This window comes from Cylas formicarius, unplaced genomic scaffold (assembly GCF_029955315.1).
Source record: "Cylas formicarius isolate icCylForm1 unplaced genomic scaffold, icCylForm1.1 PGA_scaffold_4__25_contigs__length_36172078, whole genome shotgun sequence".
Taxonomy (NCBI): Eukaryota; Metazoa; Arthropoda; class Insecta; order Coleoptera; family Brentidae; genus Cylas; species Cylas formicarius.
The window spans coordinates 4,250,924-4,277,520 of record NW_026844334.1 but is presented as its reverse complement, the minus strand read 5'-3'; the positions used below and the strand labels follow the sequence as shown (position 1 = coordinate 4,277,520).

Here is a 26,597-nt window from a genome sequence, read left to right as displayed (position 1 = left end):
AAGAGCTCAGAAACTTCCAATTAAACAACCGACTAATTTTTTTTAATAACCCCCCACTCTCGACCCACTACCGTCATGCCAAATTTCAGTCGGATCGGTGAATATCGAGCTCGATCCAAAATTTTCATGGGGGTTTGGTCTTGATTTTTCCCAAAAATTTAAATTTTTAATTTTTTCTTCGTTCCCGACGGTAGCCGATACAACTTGTGTAAGACTTTTCGATATCGTTGGATAGACTAAGGTATATAATGTATAAATTTTACTTTCTCAAAATTATAAGTAAAGGGGTTATAAAACTTTTAAAATTGACCATCGATTTTTGAGCCGGTTTTTCAACCCAAAATGCGTTTTCGGGGTTATTTCCCAAAAGTTAGTAAAATTCGGCACCAAATGGTATTGATAATTTCTGTGTATTACGTGGACAATCATTAATTTTAAACCACTGCGTGTTCAAAAAGAAAAATAATTAATATTATGAAAACCGCACTATACAGTTATGGGAATGAATCCAAAAATGTTATAAAATATAGGGCTTGCCGTTTTAAGGTAAGATTGTGGTTAAAAGCGACAACGTTGCATCTTATTTTAGTTCGATACCACCTTGTATGTGAGCAGGTAAGTCCTAGGAGAGAAAAATTCATATCCGCCGCAGCAGTAAATCAACGTGTGATTTGTAATATATATGGTAAAGGTAATCATTTTTATATTTAGCCCAATTGTAAAATGATAAAATTTGCGTAATTATTGCAATTAATGACGACCAACGCAAATAACATCGTCATTCATTATTTCGATGTCGATCGTCCATACCGGGAAACGTATTTCTTGGATTCACTCTATCAACCCTTGAATATTTTTGCCCACTAGCTATATTTTATTATATTATGTTCGAACAATTCGGAATATTTTTGGAAGATAACAACATTTTTTACTGTTTGATTAATTTATAGGGCCTATACGTATTTTTGTTACTACTTGGATACAATATTTATAATAACAACTATTTGTAATCAGTGAAGATAGCTATTGTATTATGTACAATGTGTCCAATTTTCGTTGTTATTGCGGGGCATCCGATCTATTATTAGCTATCTAGCTATCTGCTCTAGCTAGCTATCCTAGCTTGCCCACTAACTATATTTTGTTCTAACAATTCGGAACACTCTAGCTAGCTATCCTAGCTTGCTTTGTTTTAAAACCCAATTTGACCATTCAAGTTACCATTTGTATTTTTGACACCCTGTGTCATAACCGGATGATGAAAATTATATCTTGCAGATCTTTTTTCCTTCGAATCCAGTAACGTAATCAGAATTTGTGTAAAAGACATCATTTCTAAGATAAGATCCAAAGTTATGTTGTTTCGAGTGAAAAATTTCATAGCGCTTCTCAAAAATACATAATTGTCTAAATGGACTTTTCTATCCCTATTTTATCACATAAATAAAATCACACTGCAGAATACAGAAAATAGTTTGTTGAATTAATTTGTTAAAAAAAAATTAGAATAGACTATGAAAATGTTGGAAATATCTTTAATCGGAAAGCAACCCATTTTTTAGCATATCGTAGAATTTAATTCAACCAAATCAATGAGTGTAAATATTTCTACTTATTTTTGAAAAATAGTCCCTATTATTCCGTAATATCGATTTTGAGAAGGCGTATAAAAAATTCATTTCAAATTTTGGCATTTCATTTGAAGCATATACCTATCGCTTGTATCTTAAAGTTTATAAAAAAATAATTGATTAATTGTTTTCAAGTTTACTAACAATAAGGTAGAGATATAAAAAAAGCAATTGGTATATTAAAAATTTATAATATAAAAAAAATCTGAGTGCGTCACTGGATTTTACAAAAAAAAAGGATCTATAAGATTTCTATTTTATTATATCAATGCGATACAGCGTGTTTAAAATACAACACCGATTTTTTTTCTCCCTGTACCTCAAAAAAAATTGACACATAGAATTCTTTCTATTTTTTATTATCTATACAGGGTATTTTCTAATCGTATATTGTATGTATGGGTCCATTTTAAAAAGAAAACTTCATATTCGCATATGTCCTAAACGTCTTAACTTTTGAGATACCGGATGGTAAAATTTTGAAAAATAAATTATATTTCTTTAATGTATGTAACACCACCATATTTTAATGAAATTTGGCACATATGTACCATGTATTAAGAGACATTATTTAGTGTACCACATTATTTTTTTAAATACACCATTGGTTTCAGTACGAAATTTCACATGTCCTTTTTGGCAGACATTGATGGTACGCCACTGATTTCGCTTAAAACAAAAAAATATTCTTATAATCTCCAATCGGTTCTAAAGAAATTTAATTTCTTGAATTTGAAACAGGTACTTTGAGGGCAAATAATCATTTAAAAGGGGCCCATCGGACTGTGAGAACTACAGAAATTAAAGAAGCATGAATTGATGAAAATCCTGAAATCCTGAATCCCAGAACCAGTACTAGGAAATAATATGAATAACTCGCACGCTTTGGTTTGAAAAATTTTTCTATTGTACCCGTATCATATTCAACGAGTCCAAACGTTACTTCCTTTTGTGAATGGCTTTTGGACAAAATTTCGGATTATCAATTGTTTGACCAAGAAATAATATTTACAGATGAAGTTAACTTTTCCAGAAATGCAATCAGAAATTTCCATAATAACCATATTCCGGTAAATATTTGCTCTGGAATTGTTGGAAATTACTTAATTGGACCCTGTTTCCTTCCAGAAAGGTTAAATGACCATAATTATCGCCGGTTTTTAGAAGAGGACTTGAAAATATTGCTAGAAGTACCATATTTAATCAGAAATACAATGTGGGTCATGTATGACGGCAGTTCGAGAAAATTTGAAGCACATATTTAATAACCCATGAATAGGACTCCGTTGACCTCAGCCTCTTTTTCTTATGGGGGCATCTTAAAAGTCTCTTATTCACCGTTAATACTGCAATATGAGTGAAAGAGCTGAAGCGTGATTCCTTCAAGTTGAAGGACACTTTCAACAACTTATCTAGTTTCTATGTTCTACCTTTTTTTGAAAAAGGTTATTATTAATTAATAAACAGAAAATTTTGTTAAAAATTATTAATAGTCATCATCATTAAAACAGTTTTCTAATACTTTTTTCTGAAGTATAGTATCTAAAAATTTTGTTTTAAATTTATATTTTATTTGAAAAAATCTGAGAAATTAAATTTCTTTATAAATGATTGAAAATTGTAAGAATAATTTTTATTTTAAGATAAACCAGTGGCGTACCAAATGTCTGCCAAAAGAGACAGGTGAAATTCCGTACGCCCGCCACTGGTGTATTTTTGAAAAACTGTGGTGCACTAGACAATTCAAAATTTATCAAAATATCTAAAATGGTATAACAGATATTAAAAAAATATATCTTATTTTTGAAAACTTGACCACTCTGTATCTCAAAACTTGAGACGCTTAGCACATATGTTCATATGAAGTATTCTTTTTAAATCGCCTCTTACTTATTGACATTCAATTAGAAAACACCCTGTATAGTTATATCAGAGTATCTGCAACTAATTATCAATATTATACAAGATTAATTTATTTCGATTGAATGGGCTCCTTGCTTCGTCTTCACCTTTTTAGACCTGTGGATTATGTATTATCCTAAAAGCTGCCTTTACTTTTACTTGTGATTCCTTTATGTTCTGCATTAGTTCTACACCACAGTGCATGTCTGAGTGACAAAATTGTAATACGCGGAAGCACCCGCTACGGTGGTGCAACTGACCACGACCGGGTGCTGATTGATAACTCCCATGCACTGAATATAAGTAACCGGTCGTGTGGAGTTCAAAGCATTTGGGTCTATCAACTTCGCGTCTATCGCCCTATTCCGACACACCGTGTCTATGCAAAATGCGGCGGCGTCGCAACCCTGCGACGTCGGATTAAAGATGGCGGGCGGCGTGCACGCCGCAGGTGTCCGGTACCATCCCATTAGAGTGGAGTAGGAGCAGGAGTAGTATCGAAGACAGTTGGCGTCGATGTATCGGAAGTTGCCGGTTGAGTTGCAGATGTTTATGGAGTATTGGGATTGGCTTGTAGAAACCCAGACCAAAATCTGGAACCAAATGGTGTAGCTGTGACAATGCGAAGGAGTTATGAGTAAAAGTAAACAAGAAATTTAGAGTTCTTCCTACGATCACAGCCGTTAGCTGTCTAGGTAGCCCATTGAGTCGGCTACTGCTCGAGCAATTTGCTGATGAATTTGTTATTCACTTTTATGTCTCCCTCTGTTTGCTGAAATATCTGCAATTTGTGGTTTGTTCTTCAATGTTGCTTGATCACTAATTTACCAGTTGATTGGTTGGACCAACTGACGTCAGGTTTTTTCGCCAAGTGGCATTGGCAATTCAAATAGGTTAGATCACTAATTTTACAAGTCCTTAGATAAATAGTAATATTTATGTTAGGATGTATAGAGTTTAAACGGACTAGAAGATCTCGGAAGGATTCCTGGCCATGAGGCCAAATAGCAAAAGGATCATCAACGTAGCGTTTCCCTAATTTTGGTTAATTTCGCAGTGACTGGTGATAATGGAGAACCCGGGAGAACCATAGCTGTTGTCTACGCTTATTCATAGTTTCAGACAACCATTTTTCAATTGGGAGAAAAATGTTTGCTTCCAGAATCTGGGATTTTAATATATATGAAATAATCTTGGGAGTTTCGGGAATTGGGACTAACCATAATATCGTTCGTATCTAATGCAATGGCTTTAATATAGAAGCTAGAAAATATGTTCGAGAACCAATGGTGCTGACAATATTTCGGAGGGGTCATCTTGGCGAGTCTGTGGAAAAGAGGAATTTTAGAAACCTAATCACAGCTTCTCATAGGGAAAAAGCCTTATTAAGGTTGCGTTCCCTAGATGACGTGAGATCTTTTTTAAGTTGACGATAGGATCCGTGCCTAAGAGTATCTTAAATTTTTTCCTGATTTCAATTTGTCTTCATGACCATCGTAGCATTCCGTTATCTGCTTTAGAATTACGATTTTGGGATTAGATGTTTCAAGGATTTTTGCAGCTTCAAATCGAATATCATTAGGTGTTTAAGATAACAGTTTATTAACGATAGACTCGACGTTTGAAATTATTTCCTCGTTTAGGACAATACGTGCGGCAATAACGAAGGTGGCTTTTTTTCCAATGTCTGGTAGTTGAGAAGAGTTAAAGAGTTCGGCATTAAGAGAAGAAGGAAATATAAACATTTCCGCAACTAATGTTACCCTCACAGTACGAGTTCGTAAAGGTTCTATGAGGATTTAATTAACCAACAACATTTCGTCAACTCCATTGTTTGGTAGTAATAACAATAAAAACCCCTCTAAATATTGTTTTTCCCTGGATTTATTGACAATTGATAACCAATGTATTAGGTACAAGGTGCTAATGGAGATTCATTTGTGTGTTCATCATCATGTGTGTTCACCGCATTCTGCTGGATGAAAATCTTTTACTTAGAAGTTAGCAATCGGGTGTAATCCAGCAATCCTCCAACGCCTGGTTATAATAGTACCCGTTCGGACAACTGACCAAGACGGGATACTTTGGAAATAACCCCGCGCACATGATATAAGTCGTACAGTTGACCGCATTAGGGTCGGCCAATCTCTGCAGCAGAGGTGTCAGAGGCACGTTGTCGCACAAATTGTCGATACAAATCGCCGTGTTAGAGCATGTCTGACTCGACCCGTCGAACACCGAGTTCGAAGGGCACGTGTAGTCGCTTCTGACGTAAGCGCCGTTGTAAAATACGCACATGTAAAACGACCGGCAGGTGGCGTCTTGGTAGCGGAATTTTCCAGCTGCGGTGCACTCGTACGTTTGAAGATGCACTAGTGGTAACACGATCGCAATCTGAAACGTAGTATTTAGGCGTGACACCTTATTGGTTAGAGGAGAGAGAGAGAGAGAGAGAGAGAGAGAGAGAGAGAGAAGAAATTGAATGTACGAAAGAATTCCCAGCTTTACAAAGTGATTGTTATAGTACTGGATCAGAACTACAGTTTTGGAGATATGTGCGAAAAACTCCCGGAGTTACGAAAGCTCAACACATGAAAGTTGTAGAGGATTTCTTGTAGGTCACTGGTAAACCTCTAAAACTACAAGCAAGGAAGAGCGAGATTTATAAATGGCCCCAGAGGTACTTCTCTTTACATTGAGAGAGTTTACCCGGATTGAGGCAGTGGTGAGTAGGGTCCTCTAAGATTTTATAACAGGACATTGTCACGAGGGCCATTATATATCTTGGGAGAGGAAGACGACAGCACGTGTAGACTGTGCTAACTAGATGCGCACCACTGTCCAAACTCCCCATTGTACTCCCTTGAGAGTACAGGGCTAATCCAAACAAGGTAAAACAGCAGTAGCAGAACTTCAAGTCTTTGAGCCATGCAGTCGTTGTGAATCATCAGCTCAGTTGGGACAAAGCGAATGCACCAACTATGAAACGAAAATTGAGATATTGTACAAGAAAGCAGCGAACTCACCCAAATAGTTGAGATATTTTAGAAGAGCTTATATTCCTCAATAACTCAAAAACCAATCGACTTACATCCCATTAAGATTACAAATGTCGGCTCAAAAGATATACCGACAATCTCCAACGACGAAATCAATCTTGCCCTCTCACAACTCTTAATTCCAATAGTATTCTCGTTAATAAGTGTCTACTAAGCGCCCAGGTCGTTCTTCTGTTTAAAAAGGGCGATAAAATCAATATTGAGAACTATAGACCTATAAATCTTCTCCCACATCCTTACACATTACTCACAAAAATAATCATATTAGAACACTAATCGAAAAGTGCAACGAATACAACATAAATATCCATCTGGATTTTATCGACTATAACAAAGCTTTCGACTCCATTGAGTTATGGTCTATATTTTGAGCAATGGACAAAGCCAGGTAGATTGAAAAATATATATGAAAAGGATACGTTAGAAGTAAAAATCAGAGAAAACTCATCAACTGTGTTGATTTCTGCCGGGTAAGACACTATTTCCTCGAAGCTTTTCACACTGGCACTGTAGGATGTTTTCAAGCAACTCAACTGGAACCACAAAAGCCTTGGAATTGATGGGTGATATTAAACCATCTCCATTTTGCGGATGATATTGTGCTTATTTATCAGCAATGACTTGGGTGAGTTGCAGGGAATGCTCTAGGCACTCAAAACTGCTTCGGGAATGATAGATAGTTGGTGAGATGACTGAGAAGGTTGAAGAATACGTCTACCTGGGTCACCAAATAAAGCTAGGGATAGATAACCAGCAAGCCGAAATTCAAAGAAGAGTCCATATGACTTGGCCCGCTACTGACAAGCTTGATTTCGCCCTTAAAAACCTTAAGGTCCCCATCAATCTCAAGTCCAAGGATTTTAACAGTGGAGACCGAGATTGTATAAAAGAAGTGTCGGGCGACCCTACATAAGATGGATGGACGATATTAGAAAGGCAGTCGGTCGGAACTGGATCGCTAGAGACAGAGAAGGGTGGAAAAGATGAGGGCAGGCCTATATCCAGGAGTGGATGTCGTGATAAAGAGAGAGAGAGAGAGAGACTTCGATAAGAGCTGGGAGGCTTTGAAAGCTCAGTAAAGGAAAGGTGGGGATTTCAAAAATAGATTTAAAGTCCTTTAAAGTAGAAACTCTTCCTACACATAGTTGCACTTACCATCAAAAGCTTTAACAGTAGCGGCGACATCCCGCTGCGAATTGCTTATAATTTACAACAAAACTGCATTGATATCGACTGCGGTTGCAGCACATATAAAACACAATAAATCAATATTTACCTTCCTAGATACGTTTAAACAATTTTTATTGTTATATTGTTTTCAAAATCCGGCGTCAAATATTATCTTTCGAGATTCGCAAATTGCAAAGGTCCTTGACGACTCCTCAAACCCAATGACAAAAACCCAATATGAACATCCTGATTACCTTATAGTCGACCCCTTCCAGGAAATGATAAACGTGGGAGATTTTAATGACATACTGGGGTAACCAAACCATTGGTAACAATTTTCAAAAGTTTATTTACTTTCCGGCCCTTCACAGTCTCAGGGAAACTAACTATTTATAATATGCACAACAATAACTAAACACGGACTGTATATACAGCTAATAATTTAATAACAACAAATAGACAGTAAACGTATTAACTCTGGTTCTACTCCACGTCAGCGTTGTTGAACGGGCAGTTGGTGACAAGACATTCTTTGCGGCACTTTTCCTTCTCTCTGTCGAACAGCGCGAACAATCCGCAAGATTTTATCGTCTTGACCAATTCCACTCCTACGTATTCGCACTGGTAGAAGTTCTTGCAGTTGTACTCGACAGGGTAGAGACCAGGCTGGGTGCAAACGAACTGGGCACCAGGAAGTGATAAATCGATGCTGCATGAATCTGAATCTACGCAGGTTCCCTGGTCCTCGTCGTACACTTGGTTCACCGGACAAAGGTATTGCTTCAATTCGAACCGCTCGTAAATGAAATTATAACTGCAAGTGTAATAACGATTGCACTGGTCTGGATGGACGAAAGTTCCGTTAATGGTACAGGACAGTTCGATATCGCCGGGACATTGAACCGGTGAGGTGGTACAGTGACCATTGTAGGAGTCGTAGAGGGTGCCCTGAGGGCACTCGGAGGTAAGGTCGTATATTTCGTCCACGAGATCCAAGCACAGGTGATATTTTGCGCAATCCTGCGTATCCGGAAACTTTCCGGGCTTGGCGCAGACGAAAGGTGGAAGTACGGTCGACGATTCCGAAGTTGTGCTATCCGTAGAAAGCTCCGTAGTGTCGCTGGATGTGGATATTTCGGTTGTGGCTGGTTCTTCACTCTGGGTCGTTTGTGTTGGTACCGGAGTTGACGTGATTTCACTAGCGGGAGGAGTGTCACTTGAAACGGAACCTTCTGTAGTTGTGGGTTCTGAACTAGTTTCGGTTGTTGGTTGTTCGTCCTGGGTTGTTTCTGTTGGTATCGAAGTTGACGTGACTCCACTAGATGACGTGCTGTCATTTGAAGTGGGTTCTGCGGTAGTAGTGGGTTCTGAGCTGGCTTCGGTTGTTGTTGATCCTTCGCCTTGGGTTGTTTGTGTTGGTACTGCACTTGAGGTGACTTCACTAGCTGGAGTGGTGTCACTTGAAGCAGATTCCGCGGTAGTTGTTGGTTCTGAGCTGGCTTCGGATGTTGTTGATTCTTCGCCTTGGGTTGTTTGTGTTGGTGCCGCAGTTGACGTGACTTCACCAGCTGGAGTGGTATCACTTGAAGCGGGCCCTTCGGTAGTTGTAGCTTCTGAGTTGGCTTCAGTTGTTGTTGATTCTTCCCCTTGGGTTGTTTGAGTTGGTGCCGCAGTTGACGTGACTTCACCAGCTGGACCGGTATTATTTGAAGCGGACTCTTCGGTAGTTGTAGCCTCTGTGCCCGCTTCGAATGTTGTTGATTCTTCGCCTTGGGTTGTTTGTGTTGGTGCCGCAGTTGACGTGACCTCACCAGCTGGAGTGATATCACTTGAAGCGGAACCTTCGGTAGTTGTAGCCTCTGAGCCCGCTTCGGTTGTCGTTGATTCTTCCCCTTGGGTTGTTTGAGTTGGTGCCGCAGTTGACGTGACTTCACCAGCTGGACTGGTATTACTTGTAGCGGACTCTTCGGTAGTTGTAGCCTCTGTGCCCGCTTCGAATGTTGTTGATTCTTCGCCTTGGGTTGTTTGTGTTGGTGCCGCCGTTGACGTGACTTCACCAGCTGGAGTGGTATCACTTGAAGCGGCCCCTTCGCTAGTTGTAGCCTCTGAGCCCGTTTCGGTTGTTGTTGATTCTTCGCCTTGGGTTGTTTGTGTTGGTTCCGCCGTTGACGTGACTTCACTGACTGGAGTGGTACCACTTGAAGTGGGCCCTTCAGTAGTTGTAGCTTCTGAGTTGACTTCAGTTGTTGTTGATTCTTCGCCTTGGGTTGTTTGTGTTGGTGTCACAGTTGACGTGACTTCACTAGCAGGAGTGGTATCACTTGAAGCTGATCCTTCGGTAGTTGTAGCTTGTGAGTTGGCTTCGGTTGTCGTTGATTCTTCACCCTGGGTTGTTTTTGTTGGTACTGCGGTTGTCGTGACTGCACTAGCCGTAGTGGTATCACTTGAAGCAGACCAATCAGTGGTTGTCGCTTCTGAACTGGCTTCAGTTGTTGTTGATTCTTCGCCCTGGGTTGTTTGTGTTGGTACCGTCGTTGACGTGACTTCAAGAGCTGGAGTGGTGTCACTTGAAGCGGCCCCTTCGGTAGTTGAGACCTCTGAGCCCGCTTCGCTTGTTGTTGTTTCTTCGCCTTGGGTTGTTTGTGTTGGTGCCGCAGTTGACGTGACTTCACCTGCTGGAGTGGTATCACTTGAAGCTGATCCTTCGGTAGTTGTAGCTTCTGAGTTGGCTTCGGTTGTTGTTGATTCTTCCCCTTGGGTTGTTTGTGTTGGTGCCGCAGTTGACGTGACTTCACCAGCTGGAGTGGTATCACTTGAAGCGGCCCCTTCGGTAGTTGAGGCTTCTGAGCCCGCTTCGGTTGTTGTTGATTCTTCGCCTTGGGTTGTTTGTGTTGGTGCCGCAGTTGACGTGACTTCACTGGCTGGAGAGGTACCACTTGAAGTGGGCCCTTCGGTAGTTGTAGCTTCTGAGTTGACTTCAGTTGTTGTTGATTCTTCGCCTTGGGTTGATTGTGTTGGTGCCGCAGTTGACGTGACTTCACTGACTGGAGTGGTACCAATTGAAGTGGGCCCTTCAGTAGTTGTAGCTTCTGAGTTGATTTCAGTTGTTGTTGATTCTTCGCCTTGGGTTGTTTGTGTTGGTGTCGCAGTTGACGTGACTTCACTAGCAGGAGTGGTATCACTTGAAGCTGATCCTTCGGTAGTTGTAGCTTGTGAGTTGGCTTCGGTTGTCGTTGATTCTTCACCCTGGGTTGTTTTTGTTGGTACTGCGGTTGTCGTGACTGCATTAGCCGTAGTGGTATCACTTGAAGCAGACCAATCAGTGGTTGTCGCTTCTGAACTGGCTTCAGTTGTTGTTGATTCTTCGCCCTGGGTTGTTTGTGTTGGTACCGTCGTTGACGTGACTTCAAGAGCTGGAGTGGTGTCACTTGAAGCGGCCCCTTCGGTAGTTGAGACCTCTGAGCCCGCTTCGCTTGTTGTTGTTTCTTCGCCTTGGGTTGTTTGTGTTGGTGCCGCAGTTGACGTGACTTCACCTGCTGGAGTGGTATCACTTGAAGCTGATCCTTCGGTAGTTGTAGCTTCTGAGTTGGCTTCGGTTGTTGTTGATTCTTCCCCTTGGGTTGTTTGTGTTGGTGCCGCAGTTGACGTGACTTCACCAGCTGGAGTGGTATCACTTGAAGCGGCCCCTTCGGTAGTTGAGGCTTCTGAGCCCGCTTCGGTTGTTGTTGATTCTTCGCCTTGGGTTGTTTGTGTTGGTGCCGCAGTTGACGTGACTTCACTGGCTGGAGAGGTACCACTTGAAGTGGGCCCTTCGGTAGTTGTAGCTTCTGAGTTGACTTCAGTTGTTGTTGATTCTTCGCCTTGGGTTGATTGTGTTGGTGCCGCAGTTGACGTGACTTCACTGACTGGAGTGGTACCAATTGAAGTGGGCCCTTCAGTAGTTGTAGCTTCTGAGTTGATTTCAGTTGTTGTTGATTCTTCGCCTTGGGTTGTTTGTGTTGGTGTCGCAGTTGACGTGACTTCACTAGCAGGAGTGGTATCACTTGAAGCTGATCCTTCGGTAGTTGTAGCTTGTGAGTTGGCTTCGGTTGTCGTTGATTCTTCACCCTGGGTTGTTTTTGTTGGTACTGCGGTTGTCGTGACTGCATTAGCCGTAGTGGTATCACTTGAAGCAGACCCATCAGTAGTTGTCGCTTCTGAACTGACTTCAGTTGTTGATTCTTCGCCCTGGGTTGTTTGTGTTGGTACCGTCGTTGACGTGACTTCACCAGCTGGAGTGGTATCACTTGAAGCAGCCCCTTCGGTAGTTGAGGCCTCTGAGCCCGCTTCGGTTGTTGTTGATTCTTCGCCTTGGGTTGTTTGTGTTGGTGCCGCAGTTGACGTGACTTCACCAGCTGGAGTGGTATCACTTGAAGCGGCCCCTTCGGTAGTTGAGGCTTCTGAGCCCGCTTCGGTTGTTGTTGATTCTTCGCCTTGGGTTGTTTGTGTTGGTGCCGCAGTTGACGTGACTTCACTGGCTGGAGTGGTATCACTTGAAGCTGATCCTTCGGTAGTTGTAGCTTGTGAGTTGGCTTCGGTTGTCGTTGATTCTTCACCCTGGGTTGTTTTTGTTGGTACTGCGGTTGTCGTGACTGCATTAGCCGTAGTGGTATCACTTGAAGCAGACCCATCAGTAGTTGTCGCTTCTGAACTGACTTCAGTCGTTGATTCTTCGCCCTGGGTTGTTTGTGTTGGTACCGTCGTTGACGTGACTTCACCAGCTGGAGTGGTATCACTTGAAGCAGCCCCTTCGGTAGTTGAGGCCTCTGAGCCCGCTTCGGTTGTTGTTGATTCTTCGCCTTGGGTTGTTTGTGTTGGTGCCGCAGTTGACGTGACTTCACCAGCTGGAGTGGTATCACTTGAAGCGGCCCCTTCGGTAGTTGAGGCTTCTGAGCCCGCTTCGGTTGTTGTTGATTCTTCGCCTTGGGTTGTTTGTGGTGGTGCCGCAGTTGACGTGACTTCACTGGCTGGAGTGGTACCACTTGAAGTGGGCCCTTCGGTAGTTGTAGCTTCTGAGTTGACTTCAGTTGTTGTTGATTCTTCGCCTTGGGTTGATTGTGTTGGTGCCGCAGTTGACGTGACTTCACTGACTGGAGTGGTACCAATTGAAGTGGGCCCTTCAGTAGTTGTAGCTTCTGAGTTGATTTCAGTTGTTGTTGATTCTTCGCCTTGGGTTGTTTGTGTTGGTGTCGCAGTTGACGTGACTTCACTAGCAGGAGTGGTATCACTTGAAGCTGATCCTTCGGTAGTTGTAGCTTGTGAGTTGGCTTCGGTTGTCGTTGATTCTTCACCCTGGGTTGTTTTTGTTGGTACTGCGGTTGTCGTGACTGCACTAGCCGTAGCGGTATCACTTGAAGCGGACCAATCAGTGGTTGTCGCTTCTGAACTGACTTCAGTTGTTGATTCTTCGCCCTGGGTTGTTTGTGTTGGTACCGTGGTTGACGTGACTTCACCAGCTGGAGTGGTATCACTTGAAGCGGCCCCTTCGGTAGTTGAGGCCTCTGAGCCCGCTTCGCTTGTTGTTGATTCTTCGCCTTGGGTTGTTTGTGTTGGTGCCGCAGTTGACGTGGCTCCACCAGCTGGAGTGGTATCACTTGAATCGGACCCTTCGGTAGATGTAGCCTCTGAGCTCGCTTCGGTTGTTGTTGATTCTTCGCCTTGGGTTGTTTGTGTTGGTGCCGCAGTTGACGTGACTTCACTGACTGGAGTGGTACCAATTGATGTGGGCCCTTCAGTAGTTGTAGCTTCTGAGTTGATTTCAGTTGTTGTTGATTCTTCGTCTTGGGTTGTTTGTGTTGGTGTCGCAGTTGACGTGACTTCACTAGCAGGAGTGGTATCACTTGAAGCTGATCCTTCGGTAGTTGTAGCTTGTGAGTTGGCTTCGGTTGTCGTTGATTCTTCACCCTGGGTTGTTTTTGTTGATACTGCGGTTGTCGTGACCGCACTAGCCGTAGTGGTATCACTTGAAGCGGACCCATCAGTAGTTGTCGCTTCTGAACTGACTTCAGTTGTTGATTCTTCGCCCTGGGTTGTTTGTGTTGGTACCTTCGTTGACGTGACTTCACCAGCTGGAGTGGTATCACTTGAAGCAGCTCCTTCGGTAGTTGAGGCCTCTGAGCCCGCTTCGGTTGTTGTTGATTCTTCGCCTTGGGTTGTTTGTGTTGGTGCGGCAGTTGACGTGACTTCACTGGCTGGAGTGGTACCACTTGAAGTGGGCCCTTCGGTAGTTGTAGCTTCTGAGTTGACTTCAGTTGTTGTTGATTCTTCGCCTTGGGTTGTTTGTGTTGGGGTCGCAGTTGACGTGACTTCACTAACAGGGGTGGTATCACTTGAAGCTGATCCTTCGGTAGTTGTAGCTTCTGAGTTGGCTTCGGTTGTTGTTGATTCTTCACCCTGGGTTGTTTTTGTTGGTACTGCGGTTGTCGTGACTGCACTAGCCGTAGTGGTATCACTTGAAGCAGACCAATCAGTGGTTGTCGCTTCTGAACTGGCTTCAGTTGTTGTTGATTCTTCGCCCTGGGTTGTTTGTGTTGGTACCGTGGTTGACGTGACTTCACCAGCTGGAGTGGTATCACTTGAAGCAGCCCCTTCGCTAGTTGTAGCCTCTGAGCCCGTTTCGGTTGTTGTTGATTCTTCGCCTTGGGTGGTTTTTGTTGGTGCCACAGTTGACGTGACTTCACCAGCTGGAGTGGTATCACTTGAAGCTGATCCTTCGATAGTTGTAGCTTCTGAGTTGGCTTCGGTTGTTGTTGATTCTTCACCCTGGGTTGTTTTTGTTGGTACTGCGGTTGTCGTGACTGCACTAGCCGTAGTGGTATCACTTGAAGCGGACCAATCAGGGGTTGACGCTTCTGAACTGGCTTCAGTTGTTGTTGATTCTTCGCTCTGGGTTGTCTGTGTTGGTACCGTCGTTGACGTGACTTCACCAGCTGGAGTGGTATCACTTGAAGCGGACCAATCAGTGGTTGTCGCTTCTGAACTGGCTTCAGTTTTTGTTGATTCTTCGCCCTGGGTTGTCTGTGTTGGTGCCGCCGTTGACGTGACTTCACTGACTGGAGTGGTACCACTTGAAGTGGGCCCTTCAGTAGTTGTAGCTTCTGAGTTGACTTCAGTTGTTGTTGATTCTTCGCCTTGGGTTGTTTGTGTTGGTGTCGCAGTTGACGTGACTTCACTAGCAGGAGTGGTATCACTTGAAGCTGATCCTTCAGTAGTTGTAGCTTGTGAGTTGGCTTCGGTTGTCGTTGATTCTTCACCCTGGGTTGTTTTTGTTGGTACTGCGGTTGTCGTGACTGCACTAGCCGTAGTGGTATCACTTGAAGCGGACCAACCAGTGGTTGTCCCTTCTGAACTGGCTTCAGTTGTTGTTGATTCTTCGCCCTGGGTTGTCTGTGTTGGTGCGGCAGTTGACGTGACTTCACTGGCTAGAGTGGTACCACTTGAAGTGGGCCCTTCGGTAGTTGTAGCTTCTGAGTTGACTTCAGTTGTTGTTGATTCTTCGCCTTGGGTTGTTTGTGTTGGTGTCGCAGTTGACGTGACTTCACTAACAGGGGTGGTGTCACTTGAAGCTGATCCTTCGGTAGTTGTAGCTTCTGAGTTGGCTTCGGTTGTTGTTGATTCTTCACCCTGGGTTGTTTTTGTTGGTACTGCGGTTGTCGTGACTGCACTAGCCGTAGTGGTATCACTTGAAGCAGACCAATCAGTGGTTGTCGCTTCTGAACTGGCTTCAGTTGTTGTTGATTCTTCGCCCTGGGTTGTTTGTGTTGGTACCGTGGTTGACGTGACTTCACCAGCTGGAGTGGTATCACTTGAAGCGGCCCCTTCGCTAGTTGTAGCCTCTGAGCCCGTTTCGGTTGTTGTTGATTCTTCGCCCTGGGTTGTTTGTGTTGGTACCGTGGTTGACGTGACTTCACCAGCTGGAGTGGTATCACTTGAAGCGGCCCATTCGCTAGTTGTAGCCTCTGAGCCCGTTTCGGTTGTTGTTGATTCTTCGCCTTGGGTGGTTTGTGTTGGTGCCGCAGTTGACGTGACTTCACCAGCTGGAGTGGTATCACTTGAAGCTGATCCTTCGGTAGTTGTAGCTTCTGAGTTGGCTTCGGTTGTTGTTGATTCTTCACCCTGGGTTGTTTTTGTTGGTACTGCGGTTGTCGTGACTGCACTAGCCGTAGTGGTATCACTTGAAGCGGACCAATCAGTGGTTGTCGCTTCTGAACTGGCTTCAGTTTTTGTTGATTCTTCGGCCTGGGTTGTCTGTGTTGGTGCCGCCGTTGACGTGACTTCACTGACTGGAGTGGTACCACTTGAAGTGGGCACTTCAGTAGTTGTAGCTTCTGAGTTGACTTCAGTTGTTGTTGATTCTTCGCCTTGGGTTGTTTGTGTTGGTGTCGCAGTTGACGTGACTTCACTAGCAGGAGTGGTATCACTTGAAGCTGATCCTTCAGTAGTTGTAGCTTGTGAGTTGGCTTCGGTTGTCGTTGATTCTTCACCCTGGGTTGTTTTTGTTGGTACTGCGGTTGTCGTGACTGCACTAGCCGTAGTGGTATCACTTGAAGCGGACCCATCAGTAGTTGTCGCTTCTGAACTGGCTTCAGCTGTTGTTGATTCTTCGCCCTGGGTTGTTTGTGTTGGTGCCGCAGTTGACGTGACTTCACTGGCTGGAGTGGTACCACTTGAAGTGGGCCCTTCGGTAGTTGAGGCTTCTGAGCCCGCTTCGGTTGTTGTTGATTCTTCGCCTTGGGTGGTTTGTGTTGGTGTCGCAGTTGACGTGACTTCACTAGCAGGAGTGGTATCACTTGAAGCTGATCCTTCGGTAGTTGTAGCTTGTGAGTTGGCTTCGGTTGTCGTTGATTCTTCACCCTGGGTTGTTTTTGTTGGTACTGCGGTTGTCGTGACTGCACTAGCCGTAGTGGTATCACTTGAAGCGGACCCATCAGTAGTTGTCGCTTCTGAACTGGCTTCAGTTGTTGTTGATCCTTCGCCCTGGGTTGTTTGTGTTGGTACCGTGGTTGACGTGACTTCACCAGCTGGAGTGGTATCACTTGAAGCAGCCCCTTCGGTAGTTGAGGCCCCTGAGCCCGCTTCGGTTGTTGTTGATTCTTCGCCTTGGGTTGTTTGTGTTGGTGCCGCAGTTGACGTGACTTCACTGGCTGGAGTGGTACCACTTGAAGTGGGCCCTTCGGTAGTTGTAGCTTCTGAGTTGACTTCAGTTGTTGTTGATTCTTCGCCTTGGGTTGTTTGTGTTGGTGTCGCAGTTGACGTGACTTCACTAACAGGGGTGGTATCACTTGAAGCTGATCCTTCGGTAGTTGTAGCTTCTGAGTTGGCTTCGGTTGTTGTTGATTCTCCACCCTGGGTTGTTTTTGTTGGTACTGCGGTTGTCGTGACTGCACTAGCCGTAGTGGTATCACTTGAAGCGGACCAATCAGTGGTTGTCGCTTCTGAACTGGCTTCAGTTGTTGTTGATTCTTCGCCCTGGGTTGTTTGTGTTGGTACCGTGGTTGACGTGACTTCACTAGCTGGAGTAGTATCACTTGAAGCGGCCCCTTCGGTAGTTGAGGCCTCTGAGCCCGCTTCGCTTGTTGTTGATTCTTCGCCTTGGGTTGTTTGTGTTGGTGCCGCAGTTGACGTGACTCCACCAGCTGGAGTGGTAACACTTGAATCGGACCCTTCGGTAGTTGTAGCCTCTGAGCTCGCTTCGGTTGTTGTTGATTCTTCGCCTTGGGTTGTTTGTGTTGGTGCCGCCGTTGACGTGACTTCACTGACTGGAGTGGTACCACTTGAAGTGGGCCCTTCAGTAGTTGTAGCTTCTGAGTTGACTTCAGTTGTTGTTGATTCTTCGCCTTGGGTTGTTTGTGTTGGTGTCGCAGTTGACGTGACTTCACTAACAGGAGTGGTATTACTTGAAGCTGATCCTTCGGTAGTTGTAGCTTGTGAGTTGGCTTCGGTTGTCGTTGATTCTTCACCCTGGGTTGTTTTTGTTGGTACTGCGGTTGTCGTGACTGCACTAGCCGTAGTGGTATCACTTGAAGCGGACCAATCAGTGGTTGTCGCTTCTGAACTGGCTTCAGTTGTTGTTGATTCTTCGCCCTGGGTTGTCTGTGTTGGTACCGTCGTTGACGTGACTTCACCAGCTGGAGTGGTAACACTTGAAGCGGCCCCTTCGCTAGTTGTAGCCTCTGAGCCCGTTTCGGTTGTTGTTGATTCTTCGCCTTGGGTTGTTTGTGTTGGTGCCGCCGTTGACGTGACTTCACTGACTGGAGTGGTACCACTTGAAGTGGGCCCTTCGGTAGTTGTAGCTTCTGAGTTGACTTCAGTTGTTGTTGATTCTTCGCCTTGGGTTGTTTGTGTTGGTGTCGCAGTTGACGTGACTTCACTAACAGGAGTGGTATTACTTGAAGCTGATCCTTCGGTAGTTGTAGCTTGTGAGTTGGCTTCGGTTGTCGTTGATTCTTCACCCTGGGTTGTTTTTGTTGGTACTGCGGTTGTCGTGACTGCACTAGCCGTAGTGGTATCACTTGAAGCGGACCAATCAGTGGTTGTCGCTTCTGAACTGGCTTCAGTTGTTGTTGATTCTTCGCCCTGGGTTGTCTGTGTTGGTACCGTCGTTGACGTGACTTCACCAGCTGGAGTGGTATCACTTGAAGTGGCCCCTTCGCTAGTTGTAGCCTCTGAGCCCGTTTCGGTTGTTGTTGATTCTTCGCCTTGGGTTGTTTGTGTTGGTGCCGCCGTTGACGTGACTTCACTGACTGGAGTGGTACCACTTGAAGTGGGCCCTTCGGTAGTTGTAGCTTCTGAGTTGACTTCAGTTGTTGTTGATTCTTCGCCTTGGGTTGTTTGTGTTGGTGTCGCAGTTGACGTGACTTCACTAACAGGAGTGGTATTACTAGAAGCTGATCCTTCGGTAGTTGTAGCTTGTGAGTTGGCTTCGGTTGTCGTTGATTCTTCACCCTGGGTTGTTTTTGTTGGTACTGCGGTTGTCGTGACTGCACTAGCCGTAGTGGTATCACTTGAAGCGGACCAATCAGTGGTTGTCGCTTCTGAACTGGCTTCAGTTGTTGTTGATTCTTGGCCCTGGGTTGTCTGTGTTGGTACCGTCGTTGACGTGACTTCACCAGCTGGAGTGGTACCACTTGAAGCGGCCCCTTCTCTAGTTGTAGCCTCTGAGCCCGTTTCGGTTGTTGTTGTTTCTTCGCCTTGGGTTGTTTGTGTTGGTGCCGCAGTTGACGTGACTTCACTGGCTAGAGTGGTACCATTTGAAGTTGACCCTTCGATAGTTGTAGCTTCTGAGTTGACTTCAGTTGTTGATTCTTCGCCTTGGGTTGTTTGTGTTGGTGCCGCAGTTGACGTGACTTCTCCAGCTGGAGTTGTATCACTTGAAGCGGCCCCTTCGCTAGTTGTAGCCTCTGAGCCCGTTTCGGTTGTTGTTGATTCTTCGCCTTGGGTTGTTTGTGTTGGTTCCGCAGTTGACGTAACTTCACTGGCTGGAGTGGTACCACTTGAAGTGGGGCTTTCGGTAGTTGTAGCTTCTGAGTTGACTTCAGTTGTTGTTGATTTTTCGCCTTGGGTTGTTTGTGTCGCAGTTGACGTGACTTCACTAGCAGCAGTGGTATCACTTGAAGCTGATCCTTCAGTAGCTGTAGCTTCGGAGTTGGCTTCGGTTGTTGTTGATTCTTCACCCTGAGTTGTTTTTGTTGGTACTGCGGTTGTCGTGACTGCACTAGCCGTAGTGGTATCACTTGAAGCAGACCAATCAGTGGTTGTCGCTTCTGAACTGGCTTCAGTTGTTGTTGATTCTTCGCCCCGGGTTGATTGTGTTGGTACCGTCGTTGACGTGACTTCACCAGCTGGAGTGGTACCACTTGAAGCGGACCCTTCGGTAGTTGTAGCCTCTGAGCCCGTTTCGGTTGTTGTTGATTCTTCGCCTTGTGTTGTTTGTGTTGGTGCCGCAGTTGACGTGACTTCCCTAGCTGGAGTGGTATCACTTGAAGCGGATTCTTCGGTAGTTGTAGCTTCTGAGTTAGCTTCGATTGTTGTTGATTCTTCGCTTTGAGTTGGAGTGGTATCACTTGAAGCGGACCCTTCGATAGTTGTAGCCTCTGAGCCCGCTTCGGTTGTTGTTGGTTGTTCGCTCTGGGTTGTTTTTGTGGGTGCGGCGGTTGTCGTGATTTCACTAGTAGGAGTTGTATCACTTGAAGCGGACCCTTCGGTAGTGATGAGTTCTGAACTGGCTTCGATTGTTGTTGGTTCTTCGTCGTGAGTTGTTTTTGCTGGTGTCGCATTTGTCGTTGTTTCACCACCAGAAGTAGTTTGCTTTGAAGATTCTTGTGTAGATATCTTTTCCACGGTGTGGGTGGTTTCACCAATAGTAATTTCGCTGGAGGACGATCCTTCAGTGGTTGTCGGTTCCGCAGGTGAAGTGGTTTCATTTGGAAGCGACTCTTCGGGGGTTGTTGGTCTTGCTTCTTCGGTGGTTGTTATCGGAGCAGCGCCGGTCGTAGATTGAACTCCGATGGTCGTTTCACCGGAAACGGGTCCTGGAGTCGTACCGGGTGTAGTTATTTCGATTGTGGTTTCCGTGCCAAAACTGCTTCCAGTCGTAATGACGACCACACTGGTTGTCGTATCTATGTTTCGCGTCGTAGTTTCGGGGGTAGTTTGAGCAGATGCCGAGTTGTTTCTTGTCGCCGCGCCCGAAGGTTGGGTCGTTTCTATCGGTATATCCGTCGAGCGGGATGAAATTCCGCCCTGAGGTGCGGTTGTCGGACATTCCGTGGTCGGGATGACCTCGTCCGGTTCGACGCATTCGAAATCGTTGCCGTCGCTGCACACCAAACCGGGAGGGCATTCCTGTTGTTGCTGGTTAGTTATCGCCAAAGTTACCGGACCATAATTTGCGCATTGGTAAAAGAACGTTTCGTTGATACAGTGAAAGTACTTTCCGTAGCAGTCGATGATTCTGTATGTGCTCCTTTCACACTGTCCACATGCCTGAAACACAAAATAAATCCGATAAATTAATATAAAGAATAAATACCGAGTTTTTAATTCTCCACGCCGCCAAGGTTGCTTACTTTCACCAAGTGATTCGCAAAACTGAAACTTAGATCTGGAATATGCAACTAACTGTCGAGACTGAAACGGCTGCAAGCATTTTCGGCTAAGTCAAATTCATATTTTATTTATTAAATTAAATAGCGAATTCGCAAGGCATGTGTATTATTAAATAAATTAACTCGCCATGGATTCTCAACTATTAGGCAAATTTAATTATTAAGAATTTAACTAAACTTAGTCGCAACTCTTTTAAGATATTAGGTAAAGTATGCAAGCAGCAAATTCATTTATTTGAAAGGCTTTTCATTTATTAAATGATTCTGTTCGGTCGCAAGGTATTTCAGTTTTGAAACAGTTCAATTTATTGAATTTACATATTGGATAGATCAATTAATTTATTCTTTTTTCATTTATTAAGTAACTTTGTGAATTGTCAGATCTATCAGGTATTGAATAAATCATTCACTCCCAATGGAGTCTCAGATATTATTCAAATTTAATTTTTAAATATTTCAATTTATTGGGAACTCTTTTAAGTATGCAAGCAGCGAATTCATTTATTTGAAATGCTTTTCATTTATTAAATAAATTGTTCACTCGCCACGAATAATTAGGTAAAATAAGCAATCAACACATTACTTTATTTCAAAGGCTTTTCATTCCACCATTTCATTCATTCCTAATGCTTTTCAGTTATTGAAGAGTTCATTCAGTCGGCAGCATATTCAGTTCATAGATCGGTTTTAAGTCCTGTCAGTTATTAAATTAATCATGCACTCGCAATTGATTGTCAGATTATTAGGAAAATTCAATTATCACTTAGCAATCAAGTAATGAAAAAATTTGGAAGACTTTTTAGGTAAATTATTTCATTCGCAAGGTTTTTCAGTTAATAAATGATTTCATTCGCAAGGCTTTTCAGTTGTTATACTATTTCAGTCACTCGCAAGGCTCTTCAGCTACTAATTTTATTCGTTGAAGTATTAACTGAAAATTAATATGGTTCCCAAATAGTTCGGTGTAAAAACCAAGCAAAATTATATACCAATTATGGGCTTGATGGGAATGAGCACTATAATTAAAACAATACCAGAACGAACCAAGATCGGTAGCGGATCGTCACGTTTTAATAAAATCCCCCATGTGGGCCCATTGTTTTCCATTAAACCACCACAAATAGTTTGTTGACTCGAGGATCAGGTCGGCCCCGATTACGTAGAAAACAATGGCGCTATAACTTAAGTCAATATCTGCACTTTTAACTTAATTTTGGATTTCGAAGAAAATTCCTATCGGCCTGTTTATCAAAATTTCGAGTGCATAATGTTCCTTCTGATAAGAGCCCCTAAATAAGAATCTCCGCATGTAATCATAGTTCGGTTGTATCAAATTGAAAATTATATTTCTTCAATTAAATTTAGTTCTCAAGACGAATGTTCGCAGCAGCGGAAACTGAATGCAAAAGCTATGCGTAGCACCATTTTGCAGATGATAAGCAAAAATATTATTACAAATCCAATTAAAAATTGAATGAAATTTTTTGCGACATGAACGATTGCGAGTTTCATTGCGACCGTAAAATGTAATTTTATTACTTATTGTATTCTCTTAATTTAACAGAAATTGCATAAGAACATTAATCACCAAACATGCAATAATATTGTTATATTTTAATGAATATACTTCTCTGGAAAGACAGACGACAGGATAGAAGATTTTTCTGTATTCGGCATTATTGAGCAAATAATGTTTCCAGCAGCGAGAACTGCATTGCATATCATGCTGGTGGTTTTTCCAGTGCGCAAAGACATTTTACTAAATATCCAACGATCATTGTGAGTTATTACTACAGATACAATTAAAAATTGACTGTTCATAAAGCATTTTTTTAATAATTTAAAAATCATCTATAGCAATTGCGATTGCGAATTTAAATTTTAATTTGAAATATTGCGAAATCAAACAGCAATATTTATGTCTCTTATAATCTCACCACATTTGCTGTAATATACTTATTTTTTAATTAATTTCATTAATTTTAATAAATTCAAACTGTAATTATTGAACAAATAGAAGTCTCGCAGCAACAACTAACGAATATAGTATTACTACGAATGCATATAGCATTTTCACAATATCTTTAAACTGTAATTGTAATTTAATAATGATGCCTTTAGCATCGGAACTGCATTGCAGGAATCTTTTGCTACTTCGCAACAATATTTACTTGGTATTCAACGATCATTGATTGCGAATGTAAAATGTCAATCGTATTTTTGCGAAATTCAAATTTGCTTACTTATTAGAAATTATAGATTATATACGTATATGTCACATTTTTCAAAAATTTTAAAGCCTACCCTTTAGTCGTATTATAGTTTTCCTTTAATGTGGGTTTAGTATTGGTTAGTTGGGGGTCACCGTGGTCGATTTACCTTAGTCACGGGCACGAGGAGTACCAGTATACAAGCACTCAAAAGCATCAAACGCATGTCGCCTTCGGATGGCACATCTCACTTGATACTGATCGACGAAGGTAGCGGACAAAATATATTTACCCACGCGGGTTCATTTTCATTGTTTCGTTAATAAAAACTTAAACATACGAAATAATCAGCGATTCTCAAAAAGGCGTCCGAGATAAGATCGCAGAAATTGTTGTTGAACCACTATTGTTCGACTGCCGAACACTATCCGTCTTTAAGCTAGCTATTTGGGAAATTCAGTACGTGCACGTTCGTGGAACGTTAAGCTGCGCAGTACGAGTAACATGGCGCAGAAAGGCAAAAGAGTCGAACACATATTGTTGTGGGATGAAACACGTGATAAGTCTGACAATTATACCATCGTTAATAGGAAAATTTCGGTAACAATATTTTAGGAAGCTTCTTCAATATTTAGACAGAGTGTTGAAATTTTATTTTTATCGACTATTTTGTCACAATAATTAAATTTGTCCTTTCCTTGCATATCCTACTTGATTTTTCAACTTATGAGTTTAAAGTAAACGAACAAAATACATCTGTCGGGCGAATTTCAATTGTTATTGTAATAAGAACGATTTTATGTACGTCTACAATTTTAAACAATACAAAAATATATTTTATATTTTTGTGAGTCGCTAATACTGTTTTAATATTTTTATATCTTAATAGATTCTGATCTATTCTAGAAATAACAAGAACTGTAATTTTTTTTGTTTATTTATATATTTTATTAATATATACTTATTAAAAGGAAAATAGTGTTTTCATGTTAAACTTTCAGAAATGTCCAATAAGTGAGGTAAACATGGCTTTTCTCATTTCAATCCTTTGGTGAACGTCATTGATTGATCATTTTTTTATATGAAGTAATTTATTTTGTTCGTTCTAGTCACTTTTCAAAACTGTATTAGTTTTCTTGATTTCAGCAATATTTTTAAAATTTTTAATTACCATTATCACTTGAACTTTTGTTTTCTTTGCTGTCAGTTTTCAAGACTATATTGCTTATCATTTATTTTGTTCACCATTGCCATAATATACTTACCAGATTTCCGAAATTCACTCCTTGGAAATTTTTCTATGTATTTTTAAATTCTTATTGGCCCTACAACTTTTATATATATATATATATATATATATATATATATATATATATATATATATATATATATATATATATATATATATATATATATATATACATATATATATATATATATATATATATATATATATATATATATATATATATATATATATATATATATATATATATATATATATATATATATATATGATGACACTATATTCCGGGATATCATCCGTTCGCTTGTTGAACTCCGACTGGAATCCTGCATCCGACCAGTGTTCGGAGCGCGAGCATTGAAGATGCCAAGTGAGATTTTGGCGAAACGTCTGCAGGATTCCAGCCAGAGTTCAACAAGCGAACGGATGATATCCCAGAATATAGTGTCATCACATTTTTCCATCCGTGAATCAATACGTGAATATATATATATATATATATATATATATATATATATATATATATATATATATATATATATATATATATATATATATATATATATATATATATATATATATATATATATATATATATATATATATATATATGACACTATATTCCGGGATATCATCCGTTCGCTCGTTGAACTCCGACTGGAATCCTGCATCCGAACACTCGAAGTGTTTTCGGAGCGCGAGCATTGAAGATGCCAAGTGAGATTTTGGCGAAACGTCTGCAGGATTCCAGTCGGATGCAGGATTCCAGTCGGAGTTCAACGAGCGAACGGATGATATCCCGGAATATAGTGTCATCACATTTTTCCATCCGTGAATCAATACGTGAGAATATATATATATATATATATATATATATATATATATATATATATATATATATATATATATATATATATATATATATATATATATATATATATATATATATATATATATATATATATATATATATATATATATATATATATTACACTACAATAATTATTCAACATGTTTCAGCTGCTCCATAAATTGATTATTGATTACGTAATTGATTCTCCTATTTTACTATTGAAACTAGACCTAAAAATCACATATATCACATATTCGGAAACGTGTTTAGGTATATATAAACTTTTTACTGTTACTGTACAAAATACTTTTCCAACTTATCCTTGAAAACATCAAACATTTAACCTCGAAAATATAAAATAATATTAAATTTATTGCTTATAGCATTTACATAAAAATACATGCTGAGAAAGATATAAAAATAAATCAAATCAATGTTAGTTATAAGCATCAAAGAGCTCTCAAATTCAGACGTCTAGTAATGCGAGCTGGGCACTACTAAAGCCCAGAATTTAACTTACAACTTACAAGGAAGTGGAGAATAGAATAACTGCGCAGAAAAAATATAGGTCTTGCTAATGACCTATTTGCTCATCATCATAGTCTCTCTCGATCTTGACAATCTTGACAAAAATATAAGAAAAATCTGGAAAAAATGGAAAAGAAGCTAGAAGATGAAATCACCCTCCATAGAGTTTTTTGTAAAATGGGATTTAAGTACCGCAAAATATGTAAAAGACAAGTAGTCATGGAATCACACACATTAGGCATTTGGAGATTTAATTATCTTCAAGAAATTAAAAGATATGAAATGATGGATGGGTTGATTCCACTCAAAACTGTCAGACGAAAAATCACCTTCAAATGAAGAAAAAACGCATAAACATAATACAAGCTGGGTCAGAAGACTGATTTGTCCCAAACTGTTTGCTGTTGTCTGCAAAGAATATTAAAGGTTCCAGCTTCGATTATCGTGAGGATACAAGGATATTCAATATTCAAGTTCAAAAACTGAAATCCAGGAATATTTGTTAGAAAGTGATATTTATTTTGAATTTAGTTACAACAAGCGGAACTTATGGAAGTTCTAAATTCATATGCAATTAAAAAACAGTATGTATACGATAATTTGACTGATCAGGCTGGGCATACTGTTTTAAATAACTTAATAAGGTTAAACTCACCTAAACAAATGGACAAAATTGTATTACTACCAAAACATGAGAGTCCGTCCCTGATGTTCTGCCCTTTGCTACCTACCGGACCCGAGTTTTATTTTATTTATGTGGGTAAAAGTCAGCTCGATGAAGATGGAGACAGACTATTGATTTCAATTAGTTGAAAGATATATATTACCAACTATCAGCTTTAATAATATTCGC

General features: G+C 41.5%; 2 protein-coding genes across 2 annotated transcripts; both read right to left on the bottom strand.

Annotated features, from left to right (window-relative positions):
* Nucleotides 1–5,415: 5,415 nt before the first annotated feature.
* LOC132701268 (uncharacterized) lies at nucleotides 5,416–7,814 on the bottom strand. The gene is made up of 2 exons (XM_060669065.1): nucleotides 7,748–7,814; nucleotides 5,416–5,927 (listed from the first exon to the last, which is right to left on the bottom strand). The coding sequence occupies exons 1-2, from the start codon at nucleotides 7,775–7,777 to the stop codon at nucleotides 5,535–5,537; spliced, it is 423 nt and encodes a 140-aa protein (XP_060525048.1). The 5' UTR covers nucleotides 7,778–7,814; the 3' UTR covers nucleotides 5,416–5,534.
* Nucleotides 7,815–8,091: 277 nt separating this feature from the next.
* LOC132700445 (mucin-12-like) lies at nucleotides 8,092–23,378 on the bottom strand. The gene is made up of 2 exons (XM_060667767.1): nucleotides 23,287–23,378; nucleotides 8,092–20,785 (listed from the first exon to the last, which is right to left on the bottom strand). Exons 1-2 carry the CDS (start codon nucleotides 23,341–23,343, stop codon nucleotides 8,246–8,248), a joined length of 12,597 nt encoding a protein of 4,198 aa, XP_060523750.1. The 5' UTR covers nucleotides 23,344–23,378; the 3' UTR covers nucleotides 8,092–8,245.
* Between the last annotated feature and the right edge of the window lie 3,219 nt (nucleotides 23,379–26,597).

Excerpts from the sequence above, each read along its gene's own strand:
- LOC132700445 (XM_060667767.1), bottom strand. The coding sequence starts at position 23,343 with ATGCGTTTGATGCTTTTGAGTGCTTGTATACTGGTACTCCTCGTGCCC. Across the intron at positions 20,786-23,286 it reads TCCTCGTGCCCGTGACTAAG|GCATGTGGACAGTGTGAAAG; the intron begins GTAAATCGACCA and ends TTTGTGTTTCAG.
- LOC132701268 (XM_060669065.1), bottom strand. The coding sequence starts at position 7,777 with ATGTCGCCGCTACTGTTAAAGCTTTTGATG. Across the intron at positions 5,928-7,747 it reads TACTGTTAAAGCTTTTGATG|ATTGCGATCGTGTTACCACT; the intron begins GTAAGTGCAACT and ends ACTACGTTTCAG.